The sequence below is a fragment of the Peromyscus eremicus genome, chromosome 5, assembly GCF_949786415.1.
Source record: "Peromyscus eremicus chromosome 5, PerEre_H2_v1, whole genome shotgun sequence".
Taxonomy (NCBI): domain Eukaryota; kingdom Metazoa; phylum Chordata; class Mammalia; order Rodentia; family Cricetidae; genus Peromyscus; species Peromyscus eremicus.
Genome location: NC_081420.1, coordinates 104237062 through 104259428, shown reverse-complemented (window position 1 = coordinate 104259428; position 22367 = coordinate 104237062). Strand labels below are relative to the sequence as shown.

Here is a 22367-nt window from a genome sequence, read left to right as displayed (position 1 = left end):
GGAGGTGTTTTCAGGTAGTGGGCACGTGCATGCAGTTCCCCTTTACCCAGGTCACATTTCCTCAGTTCCATTCCATTCTCCATCTGTGACATCCTGAGTATGCATCTCTGCAAAAAAGCTTCTCTAGTTATTGCTTTCTTCTTCATCCTCTCTACACCAATACTTTAATAGTCCTGTGAGTGCTTTATAAGTCTGAAAATGGCGACTCCAGATTTGGAGAGAGGGCTTCAGAGTCCCTGCTGTGCCTCCCAAGGGGACTAAAGGAAGAGCAGGAATGGGAGGCAGCTTTACCTCACTTGCTGCTCATTGGTTTCCACCATGCAGCCCAGCCAGTAGAGTTCAAGGACCTTGGCCTGGACTACCCAGCCCTCTGTCCCCACTCAGCCTATCTCCTTTGGTTCAAAGTTCCTGCCCGGGCAAGTTAATATATTTGTGACATTAACAGGAGGTTGATCGCACACAGCAGCACAGACTCAGGACTGGGAGCTAAGCATGCCTTCAGACAGACTTTCTAGATGGCTGAATACTCTGACCTGTGGCCTTCTGCTTCTCTTCAGTGTGCGTGGTGAGACTACCTAGGGAGGAATGGGGGACCCATGTCCAAGCTGTCAAAACTTGATGAGAGCTGTTGGCTGAGATTGCAGGGGTAAAAGTACCAGGGAGGAAGAGCCGGTGGAGATGGCAGTGTGGGAAATGTGAGTCTCCTAATTCCCTATAAAAGCCAGAGTCTTGCCCCTCTACCAAACAAGGAGTCTGGGAGTCCAGAGGAACTCCAATACTGAGAAGCTACCCCAGCATGATGGGCTCTCAGTTGCTTTGGATCTAAATGTCAAGGGATAGAGGAGCAGAGGGGACATTTCCTCTCTGTGTTGCTGAAACTGTAGCTGCTACTGACTTGGATAATAACAGTTTATGCTTCATGCTGCTGAAAACTCCTCATGTGTCACTCTCAGAATAGAGAAGTGCCATGCACTCCATAAAGGCCCTGCACAAGGTATTGGCTGCCACTAAGGTATGCAGACAGTCCCAGTCCTACAACCTACAGTTGTACCTACCTGGAATCTCTGTGTTTCCTTCTCCATGCTCCTTATCTAGGCTTGCTTTCTGGGGCAACTAGCATGTGCTGTGGGTGTGTACAATTTTCAGGTCCTTATCAGAGCTGAGTCAGAGGGCACTGTGCTCAGTATGTGTGTGCAGCCCTAGGTGTCCCTTACCACAGCTCCTCCTAGTGTCATCTCTGGTGACATCTAGTCAGGCCTTCCCACTAAGAAGACTGCACTCCCCTTGGGCTGGGACTCTTCCCTGTTGTTTCCAGGGATCTGAGAGATCACCAGCACCTTCTAGACAGGAGATTCTGCCAGATTCACTCAGGGCTGTTATTTTATGTTATTTTTTTCATTTTTTTATTAAGAATTTTTCTATTCACTTTACATACCAACCACAGATCCCCCCTCTTCCCTCTTCCCACCCCCCATCTTTTCTCCCTACTCACCCTCATCCCCACATTTTCCAAATTAAGTTCTCCCATGGGGAGTTAGCACAGCCTGGCCCACTCAGCTGAGGCAGGTCCAAGCATTTACCCCCTGCACCAAGGCTGTGCAAGGTGTCACACCCTAGATACTGGGCTCCAAAAAGCCAGCCCATACACCAGGGATGGATCCTGATCCCCCTTCTGGTGGAGCCCTCCAAACAGTTCAACAAAACAACTGTCTCCCATTTCCAGAGGGCCTAATCTAGTCCTATGGGGGAGCCACAGCATTTAGTCCACAGTTTGTGGGTTTCCACTAGTGTGGCTGGTCCTTTCTGCATGTTTACTCATCATGATCTTGATGTCCCCTGCTACAGAATCCCTCTTCTCTCTCATTGATTGGATTCCGGGAGCTCAGCCTGGTGCCCAGCTTTGGATCTCTGCATCCGCTTCCAGCACTCACTAGATGAAGGCTTTTTGATGACAATTAGGGTATTCACTAGATTGGTCACCTTAGTAGACCATTCCGGCACCCTCTTGACCTTTGCCAGTAGTCCAAGGTGGGATCATCCTTATGGATTCCTGAGCGTTTCCCCAGCACCATGCCTCTTCTTATTCCCAGGATGTCTTCAGTTTATCATGGTATCTCTTTCCTTGCTCTCCCACTCTGTCTCTGTTCCAGCTCAAACCTCCAATTTCCTATGTTCTCATCCCCCATTCTTTGTCCTTCATTACCACCTGCCCTCACTCCCAGTTTGCTCATGTAGATCTCATCTATTTCTTCTTCACTGGGCTATCTATGTGTCCATCTTAGTATCCCTCTTTGTTAGCTAGCTTCTCTGGAGCTGTGGGTTGTAGTCTATTATCCTTTGCCTTACATCTAGTATCCACTTATGAGTGAGTACATACTATGTCTCTCCTTCTAAGTCTGGGTTACCTCACTTAGGATGATATTTTCTAGTTCCATCCATTTGCCTGCAAATTTCATGATATCATTGTTTTTTACTGTTGAGTAGTACTCTATTGTGTATATGTACCACATTTTCTTTATCCATTCTTCATTTGAGGGGCATCTAGGTTGTTTCCAGGTTCTGGGTATTATGAATAATACTGCTATGAACATAGTTGAGCATGTGTCCTTGTGGTAAGATTCAGCATTCCTTGGGTATATGGCCAAGAATAGTATAGCAGAGTCTTGAGGAAAACTGATTCCCAATTTTCTGAGAAACTTCCATGCTGATTTCCAGAGTGGCATTACAAGTTTGCATTCCCACCAACAGTGTAGAAGTGTTCCCCTTCCTCCACATCCTCTCCAACATAAGCTGTCTTCAGTGTTTTTGATCTTAGCCATTTTGACAGGTGTAAGATGGTATCTCAGAATCATTTTGATTTGCATTTCCCTGATGACTAAGGATGTTGAGCAATTCCTTAAATGTCTTTCTGCCATTTGAGATTCTTCTGTTGAGAATTCTCTGTTAAGCTCTGTAGCCCCCCCTTTTTTTTTTTAAAAAAAAATTGGAGTGTTCAGTATTTTGATGTCTAGCTTTCTGAGTTCTTTATATATTTTGGAGATCAGCCCTCTGTCAGATGTTGGGTTGGTGAAGATCTTTTCTCATTCTGTAGGCTGTCATTTTGTCTTATTGATCATGTCCTTTGCTCTACAAAAGCTTCTCGGTTTCAGGCGGTCCCATTTATTAATTGTTGCTCTCTGGTGTCTGTGCTACTGGTGTTATATTTAGTAAATGGTATCCTGTGCCAGTGTGTTCAAGAGTACTTCCTACTTTTTCTTCTGTCAAGTTCAGTGTAATTGGATTTATGTTGAGGTCTTTGATCCACTTTGACTTGAGTTTTGTGCATTGCGACAGATAGGGATCTATTTGCAATCTTCTGCAGGTTGACATCCAGTTATGCCAGCACTATTGGTTGAAGATGCTTTCTGTGGTGGTATTGTGTTCCCCAAAATATTGTGCACCCTTACAAATTTTAATCCCAGAATGTGAGCCTTTAATCCCAGGGAGTGTTGGCAGAAAGCAGAAAGGTATATAAGACATGAAAACCAGGAACTAGGCTGGTTAAGATTTCAGGCTGTGAGTAGCAGTTCAGCTAAGATTCATTCTGGATGAGGACTGAGAAGCTTCCAGTCTGAAGAAACAGGATCAGCTGAGGAATTGGTGAGGTGAGGAAGCTGTGGCTTGTTCTGCTTCTCTGATCTTCCAGCATTCACCCCAATACCTGGCTCACATTTGATCTTATTAATAAGAACATTATAAGATTCATGCTACAGCTTTCTTTTTTCTATGGTACAGTTTTAGCTTCTTTGTCGAAAATCAGATGTATACAGGTGTGTGGATTAATATCAGGGTCTTCAATTCGATTCCATTGGTCCACATGTCAGTTTTTATTTCTATAGCTCTATAGTAGAGCTTGAGGTCAGGGATCGTGATGCCTCTAGAGGTTGCTTTATTATACAGGATTCTTTTAGCTATCCTTGTTTTTTTTTTTCCATATAAAGTTAAATATTGTTCTTTGCATGTCTGTGAAGAATTGTACTGGGATTTTGATGGAGATTGCATTGAATATATAGATTGCTTTTGGTAAGATTGCCATTTTTACTATGTTAATTCTACCTATCCATGAGCATGAGAGATCTTTTCATTTTCTGATATCTCCTTTGATTTCTTCCTTCAGAGACTTAAAGTTTTTGTCATACAGGTCTTTCACTTGCTTAGTTAGAGTTACCCCAAGGTATTTCATACTATTTGTGGCTATTGTAAAGGGTAATGTTTCTCTGATTTCTTTCTCAGCCCATTTATCATTTGTGTATAGGTGGCCTACTGATTTTTTTGATTTAATCTTGTATCCTGCCACCTTACTGAAGGAGTTTATCAGCTGTAGTTCTCTGGTAGAATTTTTGGGGTCACTTATGTATGATATCATATAGTCTGCAAATAGGGAAGGTTTGACTTCTTCCTTTCCAATTTGTATCTCCTTTTGTTGTCTTATTGCTCTAGCTAGGACTTCAAGTACTATGTTGAATAAATATAGGGAAAGTGGACAGCCTTGTCTTGTTCCTGATTTTAGTGGATTCACTTTGAGTTTCTCCCCATTTAATTTGATGTTGGCTGTCGGCTTGTTGTAAGTTGCCTTTATTATATTTTGGTACGTACCTTGCATTTCTGATTTCTCTAGAACCTTTATCATGAAGGGGTGTTGGATTTTGTCAAAGGCTTTTTCCACATCTAATGAGATGATCATGTGTTTTTTTTTCAGTTTTTTTTATTTGGTGTATTACATTGACAAGTTTTTGTATGTTGAACCATCCTTGCATCCCTGGGATGAAGCCTACTTGGTCATGGTGGATAATTGTTTTGATGTGTTCCTGGATTCCATTAGCCAATATTTTATTGAGTATTTTTTGTATCAATATTTATGAGGGAGATTGGTCTGTAATTTTCTTTCTTTGTTGCATCTTTGTGTGGCTTGGGTATCAGGGTAACTGTAGCCTCATAAAGAGTTTGGTAATATTCCTTCTGTTTCTATTGTGTGGAACAATTTGAAGAGTATTGGAATTAGTTCTTCTTTGAAAATCTTGTAGAATTCTGGGCTGAAACCATCTGGTCCTGGGCTTTTTTTGGTTAGGAGACTTTCAATGACCATTTCTATTTCCTTAGTGGTTATTGGTCGATTTAAATAGTTTATCTGGTTTTGATTTAACTTTGGTATGGGGCACCTATCCAGAAAATCATCCATTTCTTTCACATTTTCCAATTTTGTGGAGTACAGATTTTTGAAGAATGACCTGATGATTCTCTGGATTTCTTTATTGTCTGTTGTTATGTCTCCCTTTTCATTTCTGATTTTTGTTAATTTGGATGCTCTCTCTCTCTCTCTCTCTCTCTCTCTCTCTCTCTCTCTCTCTCTCTCTGCTTTTTGGTTAGTTTGGATAAGGGCTTGTCTATCTTATTGATTTTCTCAAAGAACCAATGTAGCTAGAGTTTTCCTGCCTGGCCCACCTCAGAACAAATCTCTGTCACCCGCCAGTCCCACAGCCATTCAGACCCAACCAAGTAAACACAGAGACTTATATTGGTTACAAACTGTATGGCCGTGGCAGGCTTCTTGCTAACTGTTCTTACAGCTTAAATTAATCCATTTCTATTAATCTATACCTTGCCACATGGCTCGTGGCTTACCGGCATCTTCACATGTGGCTTGTCATGGTGGCGGCTGGCAGTGTCTCTCTCTCAGCCTTCTACTTTCCAGAATTCTTCTCCTTGTCCCGCCTATACTTCCTGCCTAGCCAATGGCCAATCAGTGATTTATTTACTGACCAATCAGCAACACACTTGACATACAGACCATCCCACAGCAAACCAACTCTTTGTTTCTTGGATTCTTTGTATTGTTCTCTTTGTTTCTATTTCATTGATTTCAGCCCTCAATTTGATTATTTCCTGGCATCTATTTCTCCTGGGTGAGTTTGCTTCTTTTTGTTCTAGAGCTTTCGGACGTGATGTTAAGTTGCTAGTGTGCGATTTCTCCAACTTCTTTATGTGGGCATTTAGTGCTATGAATTTTCCTCTTAGTACTGATTTCATAGTGTCCCATAAGTTTGGGTGTGTTGTACATTTGTTTTCATTGAATTCTAGGAAATCTTTAATTTCTTTTTTTATTTCCTCCTTGACCCATTGGTGATTCAGTTGGGCATTATTCGGTTTCCATGAGATTGTAGGCTTTCTGTTATTTGTGTTGTTGTTGAAATCTAACTTTAAGCTATGGTGGTCAGATAAGATACATGAGGTTATTCCAATATTTTGTATTTGTTGAGATTTGCTTTGTGACCAAGCATGTGGTCAATTTTGGAGAAGGTTCCATGGTGTGCTGAGAAGAAGGTATATTCTTTTGTGTTAGGGTGGAATATTTTGTAGAAATCTGTTAAGTCCTTTTGCATCAAATTGTCTGTTATTTAAGCTTTAGTAATGTTTCTTTTACAAATGTGGGTGCCCTTGTATTTGAGGCATAAATATTCAGAATCAAGACTTCATCATTTTGGATTTTCCCTGTGACAAATATGTAATGTTGTTCATTACCTCTTTTGATTGATTTTAGTTTGAAGCCTATTTTATTAGATATTATGATAGCTACACCAGCTTGCTTCTTAAGTCCATTTGATTAGAAAATCTTTTTCCAGTCTTTTACTCTGAGGTAGTGTCTGTCTTTGAAGTTGAGGTATGTTTCTTGTATGCAGCAGAAGAATGAATCTTCTTTTCATATCCATTCTGTTAGACTGTGTCTTTTTATAGGTGAATTGAGACCATTGATATTAATGGATATTAATGGCCAGTGATTGTTAGTTCCTGTTATTTTTTGGTGGTAGTGTTGTATGTTTATATTCTTTGGTGTTTGTTGATGTGTGACTAACTATTTCTTGTGTTTTTGTGAGTGTATCTAACTTCCTTAGGTTGGATTTTTCCCTCTAGTGCTTTCTTTAGGGCTGGATCTGTGGAAAGATATTGTTTAAATCTGGTTTTTATCATGAAATATTTTGTTTACTCCGTGTATGGTAAATGAGAGTTTTGTTGGGTATAATAGTCTGGGTTGGCATCCATGGTCTCTTAGTGTCTGCACAACATCTGTCCAGGACCTTCTGGCTTTTAGAGTCTCCATTGAGAAGTCGGGTGTTATTCTTTTTTTTTTTGGTTTTTCGAGACAGGGTTTCTCTGTGTAGCTTTGAGCCTTTCCTGGAACTCACTTGGTAGCCCAAGCTGGCCTTGAACTCACAGAGATCCGCCTGGCTCTGCCTCTCGAGTGCTGGGATTAAAGGCGTGCGCCACCACCGCCTGGCTGGGTGTTATTCTTATAGGCCTCCTTTATATGTTTCTTGGCCTTTTTCCTTTGCAGTTCTTAATACTTTTTCTTTATTCTCTATGTTTAATGGTTTGATTATTATGTGGAGAGGGGACTTTTTATTTATTTTTGATCCATTCTATTTGGTGTTCTGTAAGCTTCTTGTGTCTTTATAGGCATTTCTTTCTTTAGGTTGGGAAAGTTTTCTTCTACGATTTTGTTGAATATATTTTCTGTGCCTTTAAGTTAGTATTCTTCTCCTTCTTCAATCCCTATTATTCTTAGGTTTGGTCTTTTCATGGTGTCCCAAATTTCCTGGATATTTTGTGTTATGACTTTGTTGGCTTTTGTGTTTTCTTTGACTGATAAATCTATTTCCTCTATCGTATCTTCAACACCAGAGATCTGCTCTTCCATCTCTTGCATTCTGTTGGTTATGCTTGCATCTGTAGTTCCTGTTCATTTACTCAGATTTTCCATTTCGAGCATTCCATCAGTTTGTATCTTCTTTATTGTCTCAATTTCAGTTTTCAATTCTTGAACTGTTTCCCTCACCTGTTTAATTGATTTTTCTTGGCTTTCTTTAAGGGATTTATTGATTTTTTCCAATTTTTTTGTTTCCTCGATATCTTTAAGGGAATTTTTCATTTCCTCTTTAAAGATCTATATCATCTTCTTAAAGTCATTTTTAAGGTCGATTTTTTTTTCTGTTTCTTCTGTGTTGGGATGTTCAGGTCTTGCTGATGTAGGTTCTGATGGAGCCATATTGGTTTTTATGTTGTTGACTGTATTTTTGCACTGGCGTCTACCCAGCTCTTTCTCCACTTGGTGCAAGTGGTGTCTGTGTCTGAGGGAGCCTCTCTTGGTCTGATCGATACTCTTGGTCCAGTGGGAGCTCTTGGTCTAGTTGGGACTCCCGGTCTAAGCAGTGCTGATGGACTTTTTGTCACAAGGAGCAGCTCTTAGTCCAATTGGCACTGGTGGGTTCTGTCTCAGGGAGTACCTGCAGTCTGGGAGGGTAGGTATGTTTGGGAGGGATTGGGCTTGTGGGTTACAGGGTCTAGTGGGTGACGGTCATAGTCCAACGTGTCTGTAGGATGTCTGCCTATTGGCCTGAGACTGGAACTGCAATGGCTGGTGGTGTGGGGGTACAGGGTTGTGCCCCTGGGCCAAACCTAGAGAAAGACTCACCTCTTAGTACAGTCGGGCACTGGCAGGCTCTATCTCAGGGAACAGTTGCATCTCAGTGGGTGAATGGGATATGGAGGAGGTGGGGATTGTGGGTTACAGGGTCTTGTGGAAGATGGTGGTAGTCTCACCTGTCTGCAGGAGGTCTGCCTGCCGACTGGTTTGAAACTGGGACTGCAATAGATGGTGGAATGGAGGTGCAGGGTTGTGTCCCTAGTCCCAAAGCCTAGTGGCTGGGGTGTTTAGATTTGAGCATAAAGACTCACCTCTTAGTCCAATCGGGCTCTGGCGGGCTCTGTCGGGCTCTGTCTCCATGGCTGATGTTTGTTTGAATTTCTGGGCTCAGAATCACTGATAACAATAAAATGAAAAATATTTGTGTCCCATCCCCTCTATACCTCCCAGGCTTGGCTCACCACAGGGACAGCAAATAACAGAGTCTGACATATAGTGCAAGGATTGCACAAGAAGAGATGTATGATTTGGGTGTAGCCACACAGCTGTAAATTTAGCACCCAGGAAATTGAAATGGGAGGAACTCCAACTGCAGAACCAGTCTGTGCTACCCAGTAAGAACTTGTGTCAAGATAATAAAAAACAAACAAGCAAACAAACAAACAAACAAAGGAAAGAAAATGAAATTTTTTCAGCTGTGTTTAATTTTACCTGTTGGTCATAAACTCTGTCCCCGCTCTGGATTATAGCTTACAGCCTCTGGTGGGAAGGACAGATCACCAGATTTAATGTGAACTTTATAGAGAGCTTTTCTGTGAGGATGAAACATCGTGCATGCTGCAAGGCTACATGGGATAATGTTCAGTGTGACCGAATAGTCCCTATACTGGCTCACATAGAGCTGATGGAAAGGAGACTGTGTCATTGCCACATATGTGGCCCTGTACAGGAAGCTCATAGGGCTGAATGATGTTCTTGAGTCCCATGGTGCCTAAATGAGTCCTGTCAAGGGACTAGACTTGGACGTAACTCAGTGAAGACTGTAACAGGCAGCAAATATGTAAATCTTGTGTTTTCAGTCCAGGATTTTTGATGAGGCTGGGAAAAGGGTCGAAAGGATGGAACAAAAGTGTCTGATTAAGCAGATTAACCCAGCTGTCACCTCTTTATTTACAGGCCAGGACTCATCCAGGCCCATCAGGAACACACACACCGGACAGGTGCAAGGTAGCCTTGTCCACTTGGAGGATATCAACATGGGAGTCCACACCTTCCTGGGAATTCCCTTTGCCAAGCCACCTGTAGGACCTCTGCGGTTTGCTCCTCCTGAGCCCCCTGAACCGTGGAATGGTGTGAGGGATGGAACTTCCCATCCTGCCATGTAAGCTCTTCTGGGGCCCAGTAGACTTGAGGCCTGGGAGTGGGCTAGTGTTGTGAGGGATGTCCCAGCTGCAGTGGTTCCAACTTCTCAATCCCACATCCAGTTCCCCCTCTTCATGGAGTAGGGGGAGTCCCACTTACATTTTTCCAAGGACCTGCTCAGATTCTGAATGGAACAACCAGTTCCAGGCTCAAGGTTCAGTGCTTTGCCCACACAAGGAGCTAGCCTTGAGGACTGCAGATGGGAGCACAGGCACATTTGTCTTGAGAGTCAGGTTATGTCATGTGTCTCTGACACTAGGGGAAATGTCTCTGGGAGGAGATCAGACTCCATCACTTAACCAGAAGAACTCCTTAGTTTTATAGCAGAGACTGAAGAATCCTAAATAGTGAAGCAATGGTCCCCAAAGGACTGTACCCTCCACAGTCACTGTGCCAACCATATGAGCAGATGTCATTTGACAAGAACAAGTGCATGTGCTGACAATGAGGAGGCCTGTGGGAGAGATGAGGAACCCTGAAAATGGAGACTTTAGATGAAGGAGGTCCTACTACCTTGTGGGAAACTAATTCATACCTATTTATACAATTGCACTGTAGAGGCAACTCACCTGTTTCAGGCCTTATTGGAAATAGGGAGAAATGGTAAAAATATTAAAGCCCATGGTCAAAGGCTGCCTTGAGGTTTCCTAGGACTCTCTATTTCCTGACCTTCCAATAAGTAGGATCTAAGACCATCTAAATCTATATACGGAGATCTGGGCTCTATCACAGCTTCCCCGAAGCCTGAGACTTTTATCTGTGGAGGAGTGACTTTATTTTATTTATTTATTATTTTGTGTGTTTGAGTGTTTTAATGCATGTATGTCTGTGCTCAATGCGCATTCACTGTCCTTAGATCCCGCTTTGACTGGAGTTATAGGGGTTGTCAGCTGTCATGTGGATGCTGGGAATCTAACCCAGGTCCTCTGGAAGAGCAGCCAGGGCTAGTGACCACTGAACTATCACTCTATCACCAAGAGGGACTTTAGAAAATGATCTCATATTTGCAGCATGTAGCTTTCTAGGAGCAAATCTACCTGGTTTCTGACTTTAACCAGTTTGACCCAGTTCAGTCCTTTGAATAGTTAACCATTTACCATTGTTGACAGGTGTCTACAGAATATTACTGTAATGAATTCAGTAGCCGAGATCATGTTCAAAGGCTCCCCACCTCTTCTTTCTATGTCTGAAGACTGCCTGTACCTCAACATCTACTCACCTGTTCATGCTTCTGAGGGCTCCAACCTGCCTGTGAGTATTAGGCCATGGCCAACTGGGGGTGGAAGGACATTCCTTCTGAAGGAATATGGAAGGGCTAAGATCATTCTGGATCTTGCTTCAGTATAGATCCTGCCTGATATTGTGTCCAAGAATGCCTTCTTGCCTACCATAGGCAGTTAACTCATGGGCTTACGCACAGAAATCCCCGGAGGCACCGAGAAGTCAGTCTTTATCTTAATGAATTCAGGGCTTGTGCCCAAAAAACCCAGTCAGATTTCCCAGAGATGAGGTTTGTGTCATGCCCAAAGCAAGTCATAAAAGTTGACTCATCTGTTTGGCCAAAAGATTGGAGGGCATTTGTTTTATTTCCATATGTGATCAGGAAGGACACATGTCTTTCCTTTTTTGAGGGTCTCCTGGAGTATTGGAGACAGCCTTTGGTACATGAGACAAAATAATGGTTGAGAGACTTTTCTTCCTGATGTAACTTGGATCCTTTAACAGATTATGACAGCTGGGAACTGTCTATGTGGGCAGCTTCTGAGACAAAGCAATGGATATTCTAGATGACAGGCAGCACTTGAGCTGGGTAAGGGGAATGATCTCTTACCTTATTTATTTACCAGGTGATGGTATGGATCCATGGTGGTGGACTCGCTTTGGGCTTGGCTTCTGTGTATGATGGATCGAAGCTAGCAGCAATTGAGGACATCATGGTGGTCACCATCCAGTACCGCCTGGGTGTCTTGGGTTACTTCAGGTGAGCCAAGGGCAAGGCAGGGAATTGGGAGCTGGGCAAAAGAAGGACAGCCTGTGATTCCTTCCCCTGCCACTTCACAGCACTGGAGACGAGCATGCCAGAGGCAACTGGGGTTACCTGGACCAAGTGGCTGCCCTGCGCTGGGTCCAGCAGAACATCGCCCACTTTGGAGGCAACCCTGACCGGGTCACTATTTTTGGCGAGTCAGCAGGGGCAACAAGTGTGTCTTCACTTGTTTTGTCCCCAATGTCCAAAGGACTCTTCCATGGAGCCATTATGGAGAGTGGAGTGGCCACAATGCCTGGTTTCGTCTCTCAGTCTGAGGTGGTCTACACAGTGAGTTCTCTCAATTCTCCACATCCTAGTCCTCTGTCCCAGCCCTCACTCTCAGAACTCCTGGTTCTGTCTGATCTCTGAATGCAGTAAATATCATAGGGGTACCTAGGACTTTCTCTTTCCTTCTTCCTTGCTGAAAGCTTCAAGGGTTAGAATGCATATACCTCTGTCTCATGTAAGCTGAGTATTTTCTCTGCCCAAAGCAGTTCTGCCTGGTAGCTCACATTGTGTTCAGAAGCATTGCAGATGCATTAGTTCCCTTGTCTATCTCATATTGACACTGGGGATGTGGGAACAATTGCGTTTCTGCTGCAATCCACATAGTTTACCCACTGTGATTTGTGGGGAATCCACACTAACGAGGAATATTAGCAAAACTTTTTTCCCTGCCTGGAATGATAAACAGGTTCCTGCTTGTAATCTGTACAGATGGTGGCCAACCTCTCTGGATGTAATCAGATGGACTCAGAGTCCATGGTGGGCTGTCTGAGAGGCAAGAGTGAAGAGGAGATGCTGGATATCACTAAGGTTTGATTGCATGGTGATAGTGTCTTGGAAGGGTTCAAATAGGGAGTGAAACAGAAAGTTCTTTCTACTCAGCGACAATATAGCTGATGTGCACGGCTTGATGCCCTTGTAACTGTCAATACAAAATAGATACAAGTTCAACTAAACCATGGATGTGTATGGATTTAATGAGATTTTTTGACGTTAGAAAATATCTGGGCCCTGGACTTGATCCTTCACCTTGAATGCCCTTCAGGTCTTCAAGATCATGCCTGCTGTGGTGGATGGGGTGTTCTTTCCCAAGCACCCTAAGGAGCTGTTGGTCTCTGCTGATTTTCGACCTGTCCCCAGCATCATAGGTGTCAACAATGATGAGTTTGGCTGGGACATCCCAATGGTGAGTCCAGATACAACTCTTTGGTTAACTGATAGGATGGGAGAAGATGCTCAGAGCTCCACAGTCCCAACTACAACCTATTTGAAAATCAACTTGAACTTTTCCATCCACCTCTTAGTATCTGTTCCACATTGATACTGGGGAAAAAATGGACAGAGAGACCATTCAGGCTGTTCTACAGAGCACACCAGCACAACTGGTAAGACTCTTAATATTGTGGGCCATTGAAAAGGGAGCTTCTAGTTATCTGCCATTGCCAAGAGCCACCTGAGCAAAGAATGGGGTATACTTCTGTTTTGTGGTAGTGTCACCCTCAGTTTTGTCCTTTGCTCCATTACCTTCTCCCATCTCAGACCCCTTTCTCTTCACCTGAGGATACTGATTCCTGGTGTTAAAGTTTTCCTAACACATCTTTTCTGGATCCCTCTGACCTAGATGATGCCTCCTGGTGTTGCTGACATTCTGGTAGAGGAGTATTTGGGAGACACTGAAGACCCTGAGATTCTCCTAGCACAGTTTAAGGAGATGATGGAAGACTTCATGTTTGTGGCCCCTGGCTTGCAAGTAGCCCATGCTCAGAGTGAATACATCTATAAATATGACTCTGGGTTGGGACTCTAGCTAGTGGTAGAACACTTGCTTCATATGCATAATGCCACATGATTAATTTCCTGTAGTGTCACAAAGAAAAAGAGGCCTGATTCCAAGGAGAGGTCTCAGAGGTGTGGGTCCAAGGACAGCTCTCTGGTGTCCAGGTTCCCACCTATGTCTTTATTTTTCTTTGGTTCCAGGCTTCAGAGGACTCTTACTTTAGTAAATCCTCATGTCTAATGTAAGAGCATAACTTCTCCAGACACAAATGAAGAAAGTGATGTAATGATATGCTAGAACTTCCTCAAATGACTCAAGGTCATGATTTAACCAAGGGTTTTCCAAAGGCTCATTTTTTAGTCTTGGAGTCAACACTCCCCTAAACTCCCAGCCATTTTAACAACTTTAGGTCACGGTATCTCACACAAATGTTGAGATAGGACTGGTCCAGGCAAAAGGCAACTATGTCACTGTGTGTCTATACTTCCAGGTCCCCTTGCGCCTGTCTACTTCTATGAGTTTCAGCACCCAACCAACTTTTTCAAAGATGGAAGACCACCTCATGTGAAGGCTGACCATGATGATGAGATTTCCTTTGTCTTTGGATCCTCCTTCTGGGGCAGCAAATGTGAGTCTTCCCTTTTCTGCATGAATAGGATGGGGACCCAGATGAGAACTGAGGGATGACTGAGCTCACTGTTCAAGTGAGGAAACTGAGGTTCTTGGAGAGCCTTTCTGAGCCATCTTGTAACCCCAAATGGTATACTAGGACTGTAATCTGAATCCTTTCCAGTCTAGATTGTACTTTCTGTCCTGTCCCTGCCCTGATGGTGGTGTCAGGCCTGACATCCAAGGGGGATGGTTAAAGCCATGATGTTTTCTTTTCTTTTCTTTTTTTTTGGTTTTTCGAGACAGGGTTACTCTGTGTAGCTTTGCGCCTTTCCTGGAACTCACTTGGTAGCCCAGGCTGGCCTCGAACTCACAGAGATCTGCCTGCCTCTGCCTCCCGAGTGCTGGGATTAAAGGCATGCGCCACCACCGCCCGGCTATGATGTTTTCTTAAGTGATTATGCCAGAGCAAAGAAAGGGCCTCTAGTCTAAGAATAAGCTGGGGTGGAGGTGGTGGGTTCCTTAGAGGCTGGGGCAAGTAAGGGTGGGTGGAAAATGGAAGACCTTGGATCTAGCAGGTGGGGAACATGAGCACCAGAGTTAGGCTGTAGCTGGGATTGTGGATGTGGCAGCTGCATGGGGTGTCTGGGACCTGGACCTCTGTCTTCCTAATGACTACAGTTGACTTCACTGAGGAGGAGGAGCTGCTGAGCAGGAGGATAATGAAGTACTGGGCCAACTTTGCAAGACATGGGTGAGAAGATACACCTTTTGAATCTTCCAGGACCTACTCCTGTTCCTGTTTGTGGTAGCCTCAGGAGCATATATAGATGCTTTATCACATGATAGCTTATTCCTCAGGGGCAGGTTTCTCTCACACAGTTGTCCCATCTGAGTGTCAGCCAACAGTCATGTCTCTGTGACTTGGCATGTGTGGCCAAACTGCTCTAGTTTTGGGTACATGAGCCTGCTATAGAGAAAGGAAAAAACATCCCAGATGGTCTTGCCCCTTATGGAGTGACAGTAGCGGGACTTCTTTTTGCCTTATCATGAGACCATCCTTCCTTGTCCTTGAATTCTGGCCTGCTTCATGCGCCATATTGACCCAAAGTAGGGGATCAAGTCTGGCCATAGCATAACTCATAGTGATCCTCACTGTACCCTAACATGGGGGTGTGTCCACAGGAACCCCAACAGCATGGACCTGCCCCACTGGCCTGTGTTTACCCAGGATGAGCAGTACCTGCAGCTGGACATCCAGACTACTGTGGGCTATGCTCTGAAGGCCAACAGGATGCAGTTCTGGACCAAGACTCTGCCCCAGAAGATCCAGCAGCTGAAGGATGTTGAGAAAAAGCACACAGAGCTGTAGCATGTTATGCACCATAGTGGAGTGTCCTGAGTAGAAGTGGAGTCAACCTAAGGTGCCTCCATACTCAGAAGAGAGGGGTGACTCCATCTTTCATGTGTCCATGCATCCCTTCTTCATGTATCTGTTCAGCTTACACTTAAGTGTGTCACTGGTACCCTGTTTGGGTCCTGTCTTGTTTCACATATTCAATAAATTTCCCATGACAGCATGTTTGTGTGAGCCCTAGTGGATGCCAACATCGCTTTATATCCTAGTGGACCTGCATCTCTTCCTCTCTTCTTTACCTCATCTTCTCCCAGCCCTCTTTCTCCTCTTTCCCAAATCCTAAATTTCTTCAAATGAATCAGAAGCTCTGGACAGTTTTGAACACGACACATGTCGTGGGTATTAAAACCCCATATGCATCTCTCAGCAAGTCCGAATCCATTATCTATGAGTTGATTATAACATGATTAGTAACAGCACTGGTGTCTTGGTATTTTAAAGATGCCATGAAAAAATCATAATAAGCTGCAAGGTGAGTGTTGTGACAGATGTGTGGCCCCACTACTAGCAAGACTGAGGTGGAGGATCTAATGAACTCAGAAATGCAAGGGTAACTTGTTCTAAATATGGACACTGCATGTAAATATATAATAACTATACAGATAAGTATGTATATCACTATGTATTTAAGTATGTATCGCAAACAGTATGGCATATAAACAACAAAAATTGGTTTCCAGAGTTGGTGATCATGAAGTTCAGGATTAAGATGCCATTAGATTTGGTATGTGGATAGGGCTTACTCTCTGACTCAAAGATTGCCTCAAGTATCCTCCTTGAGTAAATAGACAAACAATGGTGTTAATAGCCTGGCCATTGCTCAGTGAACCCAATCTTATAATCATGACATTGGACATCAGGCTGTAACATACAAGTATGAGCCACAAAGACTTTCGGCATATAGCATCCAAGGTCCTCCTATCAGCCAGCAAGATTGCCAACGATTGAAAACCTGTCTAGCTATTGTCTCCATTGGTTGTCACTTGTAATGGACTGTGTAACAATCCACTTAGAAATTTCTGTGCTCAAATGCGGAGGACTTTTTTTTTTTAAGTGAGTAGCATATATATCTAAACATGTCCATTTGTGCCTTGATTCTGTGACAGTGTGTGTGTGTGTGTGTGTGTGTGTGTGTGTGTGTGTGTGTGTCAAGAAGAACCACTTTAGTTCCTTTCTGTTTGCTTACATCAAGGTTTGTTTTTATTCCAGGGCCCTACAGATGTGGTGAGACCCTATTTGCATGATCACAGCAGAGATGAGTGAAGCTGTTTGACTGTGGTTTAGTGTAGATGGGGTGTGAGCTGTTCAGCAGAAAAATGGTCTGCCTGATCACTGAATAAAGGGTCCTTTGTCCTTTCTCAGTTCCTAGTTACTTCTTGCTTTCTTCTGAAACTCATATTGTCTTTGGTCCTCTAGCTCATTAGTTTTTTTTCCCTTTTTTTGTTTGTTTTTATTTTCATTTTATTTTGTTTTATTTTTGTTGTTTCCAGACAGGATTTCTCTGTATAGTTTGGATGCCTGTCCTGGTTCTTGCTCTGTAGACCAGGTTGGCATCAAACTCACTGCCTGGCTCTGCCCCTCAAGTGCTGGGATTAAAGGTGTGCGCCACCACCGACCAGCTTGGGTGATTTTTTAAAGTTTCCTTCTTTTTATTTAAGAAATTTTAAAAATTCATTTTATAGACCAACCATAGGTCCCCCTCTCATCCCTCCTCCCACTCCCCTTCAGCATTCCCTACCCCGACCCACAACCTCTCTCCTCTTCCAAAGGTGTAAGGCCTCCCATGGGGAGTCAGCAAAGCCTGGTACATTCAGTTGAGGCAGAACCAAGTTCCTCCCCCTGCATCAAGGTTGTGCAAGGTGTCCCACCATAGGTAATGGGCTTCAAAAAGCCAGCTCATACACCAGGGATGGATGCTGATCCCAGTGCCAGGGGCCCCTCAAACAGAAGAAACTACACAACTGTCTACCTTATTTATGCAGAGGGCTAGTCTGGTCCCATGCAGGTTCCACAGCTGTTGGTCTAAAGTTCCTGAGTTCCTATGAGTTTGGTTCAGTAGTCTCTATAGATTTCTCTATCATGATCTTGACCCCCTTGTTCATATAATCCCTCTTCCCTATCTTTGACTGAACTCCTGGAGTTCAGCCTAGTGCTTGGATATGGCTCTCTGTATCTGCTTCCATCAATTACTGGATGAAGGCGCTATGATGACAGTTCAGGTATTCAGCAATCTGATTACTAGGGTAGGCCAGCTCAGGCACCCTCTCCACTATTGCTAGTAGTCTAAGCTGGGGTCATCCTTGTCGATTCCTGGGAACTTCCCTAGCACCAGGATTCTCCCTATCCCCATGATGTCTCCCTCTATTCACAAATCTCTTTCATTGCTCTCCCACTCCATCCCTCTCCCAGGTCGACCATCTTGTTTCCTGAATTTCTCATCCTCCATACCCTCCCCTCTATTGTCCTCTGTCACCCCCAGTTTACTCATGGAGATATTTCCCCTTCCCAAAGTGATTCATGCATCCTTCTTAGGGTCCTTCTTGTTACCTAGCTTCTCTGGAGCTGTGGGTTGTAGTCTGGTTATCCTTTGCTTTATAGCTAATATTCACTTATGGGTGTGTACATACAGTGTTTGTCTTTTTGAGTCTGGGTTACCTCATTCAGGATGACCTTTTCTAGTTCCATCCATTTGCCTGCAAATTTCATGATCTCTGAGAGGCCTACTCATTTCTCTGTGGGAGGTACACTCCCAATTTTTTCCCAGGGTACTCTTGAGGAGTGAGGGATAAGAGATATTAGATAGAAGGATAGAGGGCAGAGAAACAGATAGAAACACAGGATAGCTTCAGATAGGCCTGGATCAATATCCACCGGCCACTTCTGTCTCTTCTAAAGGGCCTTTTATAGGAATGCCAAGGGGTGGAGCAAAAGACCTCCCCCTAGCACAGCCAAGTGCAGACCCTTCCAATTACCTGGTAACCATGCATGTAGTCAAGCAATCCTCTAATGCAGCCCTGCTGAGTAAAGCAAGCTCAGATCTCACTAGGAAACCTTTGTGGGCCTCCACAGAAGTCATTGTTTTTTTACAGCTGAGTAATACTCCATTTTGTATATGTACCACATTTTCTTTATCCATTCTTCAGTTGCGGGGCATCTAGGTATTTCTAGGTTCTGGCTGTTATAAATAATGCTGCTATGAACATAGTTGAGCATGCATCCTTGTGGTATGATTGAGCATTCCTTGGGTATATCGAGAGTGGTATCATTGGGTCTTGAGGTAGATTGATTCCCAATTTTTGAAAAGTGGCCATACTGATTTCCAGAGTGGCTGTTCATGTTTGCACTCCCACCAACAGTGGAGAAGTGTTCCTTTTGCTCCACATCCTCTACATCATAAGCTGTCATCAGTGTTTTTGATCTTAGCCATTCTGACAGTTATAAGATGGTATCTCAGATTGTTTTGATTTGCATTTCCCTGATGACTAAGTATGTTAAGCACTTCTTTAAATGTCTATCTGAAATTTGAGATTCTTCTGTTGAGAATTCTCTATTTAGCTCTGTACCTCTTTTTTTTTTTTTATTGGATTACTTGGTGTTTTGATTTCTAGTTTCTTGAGTTTTGTCAGATGTGTGGTTGGTGATTATCTTTTCCCATTCTGTAGGCTGCAATTTTGTCTTATTTACCATATCCTTTGCCTTGCATAAGCATTTCAGTTTCAGGATGTCCCATTTATTATTTATTTCTCTCATTGTCTGTGCTACTCTTGTTATATTTATGAAGTAGTCTCCTGTGCCATTGTGTTCAAGGCTGCTTCCCACTTTCTCTTCTATCAGGGTCAGTGTAACTGGATTCATGTTGAGGTATTTGATCCACTTGGATTTGACTTTTGTGCATGGTGATAGATTTGAATCTATTTGTAATCTTCTACATGCTGATATTCTGTTATGCCAGCACCATTTGTTGATGATGCCCTCTTTTGTCCATTGTATGGTTTTGGCTTCTTTGTCAAAAATTGGGTGTTCATAGGTGTCAGGGTCTTCAATTTGATTACATTGATCCACATTTCAGTTTTGATGCCAATACCAAGCTGTTTTTATTACTATAGCTCTATCGTGGAGCTCAACTTCAGGGATGGTGATGCCTCCAAAAGTTTCTTTATTGTACAGGATTGTTTTAGCTATCCTGTGGTTTTTGTTTTTTCATATGAAGTTCCAGTATTGTTCTTTTCAGGTCTGTGAAAAAGTGCATTGAGATTTTGATGGGGGATTGCACTGAATGTATAGATTGCTTTCAGTAAGATGGCAATTTTTATTATGTTGGTCCTACCTGTCCATGAGCATGGGTGATCTTTGCATTTGCTGATATTTTCAATTTCTTTCTTCAAAGACTTAAAGTTCTTGTCATGTAGATCTTTTACTTGTTTGGGTTAGGGTTACTCCCAGGTATTTTATTTTATTTGTGGCTATTGTAAAGGGTGCTGTTTCTTTGCTTTCTTTCTCAGCCCTTTTATCATTTGTATATACGATAGATACTGATTTTTTTTTTTAGTTAATCTTGTATCCTGCCATATTACTAAAGGAGTTTATCAGCTTTTTTAGTTCCCTGGTAGAATTTTTGGGGTCACTTATGTATACTATCATATCATATTGTCTGCCAATAACTAAAATTTGACTCTTTCCTTTCCTATTTCTATCCCCCGATCTCTTTTTGTTGTCTTATTGCCTAGCTAGAACTTTGAATAATATAGTGAACAGATATGGAGAGAGTGGACAGAGTTATCTTGTTCCTGATTTCAGTGGAATTGCTTTGAGTTTCTCTCCATCTAATTTGATGTTGTCTGTTGTATATTGCCTTTATTATGTTTATGTATGTACCTTGTATTCCTGATCGCTCCAAGACCTTTATCATGAAGGGGTGTTGGATTTTGTCAAAGGCTTTTTCCACATCTAATGAGATGATCATGTGTTTTTTTTCCTTTCAGTTTGTTTATATAGTGGATTATTATTTTATATGTTGAACCATCCCTGCATCTCTGGGATGAAGCCTAGTTGATTATGGTTGATGTTTTTTTATTCATTCTTGGATTTGGTTTGCCAGTATTTTATTAAGTATTTTTTCATCAATATTCATGAGGGAGATTGGTCTGTAATTCTCTTTCTGTGTTGAATCTGTGTGGTTTGAGTATTAGGGTAACTGCAGCCTCATAAAGAGTTTGGCAATGTTTCTATTGTGTGGAACAATTTGAAAAGTATTGGTATTAGCTCTTCTTTGAGATTCTGGTAGAATTCTGTACTTAAACCATCTGTCCCTGGGCTTTTTTTGTTTTGTTTGGAAGACTTTAATGACTGCTTCTTTTTCCTTAGGGATTATAGGTCTATTTGAATGTTTATCTCGTCTTGATTTGATTTTAGTATGTCATACTTATCCATGAAATTGTCCATTTCTTTTAGATTTTTTAATTTTGTGGAATACAGGTTTTTGAAGTACGACCTGATGATTTCTCGATTTTCTCATTGTTTGTTGTTTTGTCTCCCTTTTTGTATCTGATTTTGTAAATCTCCCTCTCTGCCTTTTGGTTAGTTTGGATAAGCATTTGTGTATCTCATTGATTTTCTCTAAAAACCAACTCTTTGTTTCACTGATTCTTTGTAGTGTTCTCTTTGTTTCTATTTATTGATTTTAACCCTCAATTTGATTGTTTTCTGGCATCTATTCCTCCTGGGTGAGTTTGTTTAATTTTGTTCTAGAGCTTTCAGGTGTGCTGTTAAGTCACTAGTGTGAGACTTCTGCAACTACTTTATGTAGGCATTTAGTGCTATGGACTTTCCTCTTAGTATTCCCTTCAAATTGTCCCATAAGTTTGTGTATGTTGTACTTTTATTTTCATTGAATTCTACAAAGTCTTTAATTTCTTTCTTTATTTCTTCCTTGACTTGGTGGTGATTCAGTTGAGCATTATTCAGTTTCCATGAGTTTGTAGGCTTTCTGTAGTTTGTGCTGTTACTGAATTCTAGCTTTAGGCTATGGTGATCTGAGAAAATACAGGAAGTTATTTCAATATTTTTTTTGTATCTGTTGAGATTTTTTTTGTGACCAAGTATGTGGTCAATTTTAGAGAAGGTTCCATGGGGTGCTGAGAAGAAGGTATATTCTTTTGTGTTAGGGTGGAATGTTTAGTAGATGTCTATTAAATCCATTTGAGTCAACATCTGTTAGTTCCCTTATTACTCTGAAGTTTCTGTCTGGCAGACCTGTTCATTCGTGAGAGTGGGGTGTTGAAGTCTCCTACTATTAGTGTGTGGGGTTTGATGTGTGATTTAAGCTTTAGTAATGTTTCTTTTACATATGTGGGTGACTTTGTATTTGGGGCATAAATGTTCAGAATTGAGACTTCATCTTGCTGAAATTTTCCTGTGATGAATATGTAATGTCCTTCTTGATCTCTTGATTAATTTTAATTTGAAATCTTTTTTTAAAAATTTTATTTACTTGTATTTTATACATGAGTGTTCCACATGTATAACTGCATGCCAGAAGAGGGTGTCAGGTCCTATTAAATTGGTTGTGTGCCACCTTGTGAGCACTAGGAATTGAACTCAGGACCTCTGGAAGAGCAGCCAGTGCTCTCAACCACTGAGCTATCTCTCC

The 22367-nt window shown here is 42.3% G+C and overlaps 1 protein-coding gene across 2 annotated transcripts; it reads left to right on the top strand.

Annotated features, from left to right (window-relative positions):
* Positions 1-492: 492 nt before the first annotated feature.
* Positions 493-15712, top strand: LOC131911829 (acylcarnitine hydrolase-like). 2 transcript variants are annotated; one of them, XM_059264221.1, is made up of 12 exons: positions 493-565; positions 9635-9839; positions 10990-11131; positions 11728-11861; positions 11942-12197; positions 12627-12725; positions 12961-13101; positions 13220-13300; positions 13537-13681; positions 14183-14320; positions 14983-15055; positions 15487-15712. In XM_059264221.1, the coding sequence occupies exons 1-12, from the start codon at positions 493-495 to the stop codon at positions 15671-15673; spliced, it is 1674 nt and encodes a 557-aa protein (XP_059120204.1). In that variant the 3' UTR covers positions 15674-15712. The 2 variants fall into 2 exon arrangements, with proteins under 2 accessions (XP_059120204.1, XP_059120206.1); XM_059264223.1 differs by having other exon boundaries at positions 12961-13121; positions 13243-13300.
* The last annotated feature ends 6655 nt before the right edge of the window (positions 15713-22367 follow it).

What these genes read in the sequence shown, in the direction of transcription:
- LOC131911829 (XM_059264221.1), top strand. Translation starts at nt 493, where the DNA reads ATGCCTTCAGACAGACTTTCTAGATGGCTGAATACTCTGACCTGTGGC. An exon ending in AGTCTGAGGTGGTCTACACA is followed by an intron (nt 12,198 to 12,626) that starts GTGAGTTCTCTC and finishes TAATCTGTACAG; the next exon opens with ATGGTGGCCAACCTCTCTGG. An exon ending in CTCCTTCTGGGGCAGCAAAT is followed by an intron (nt 14,321 to 14,982) that starts GTGAGTCTTCCC and finishes TAATGACTACAG; the next exon opens with TTGACTTCACTGAGGAGGAG.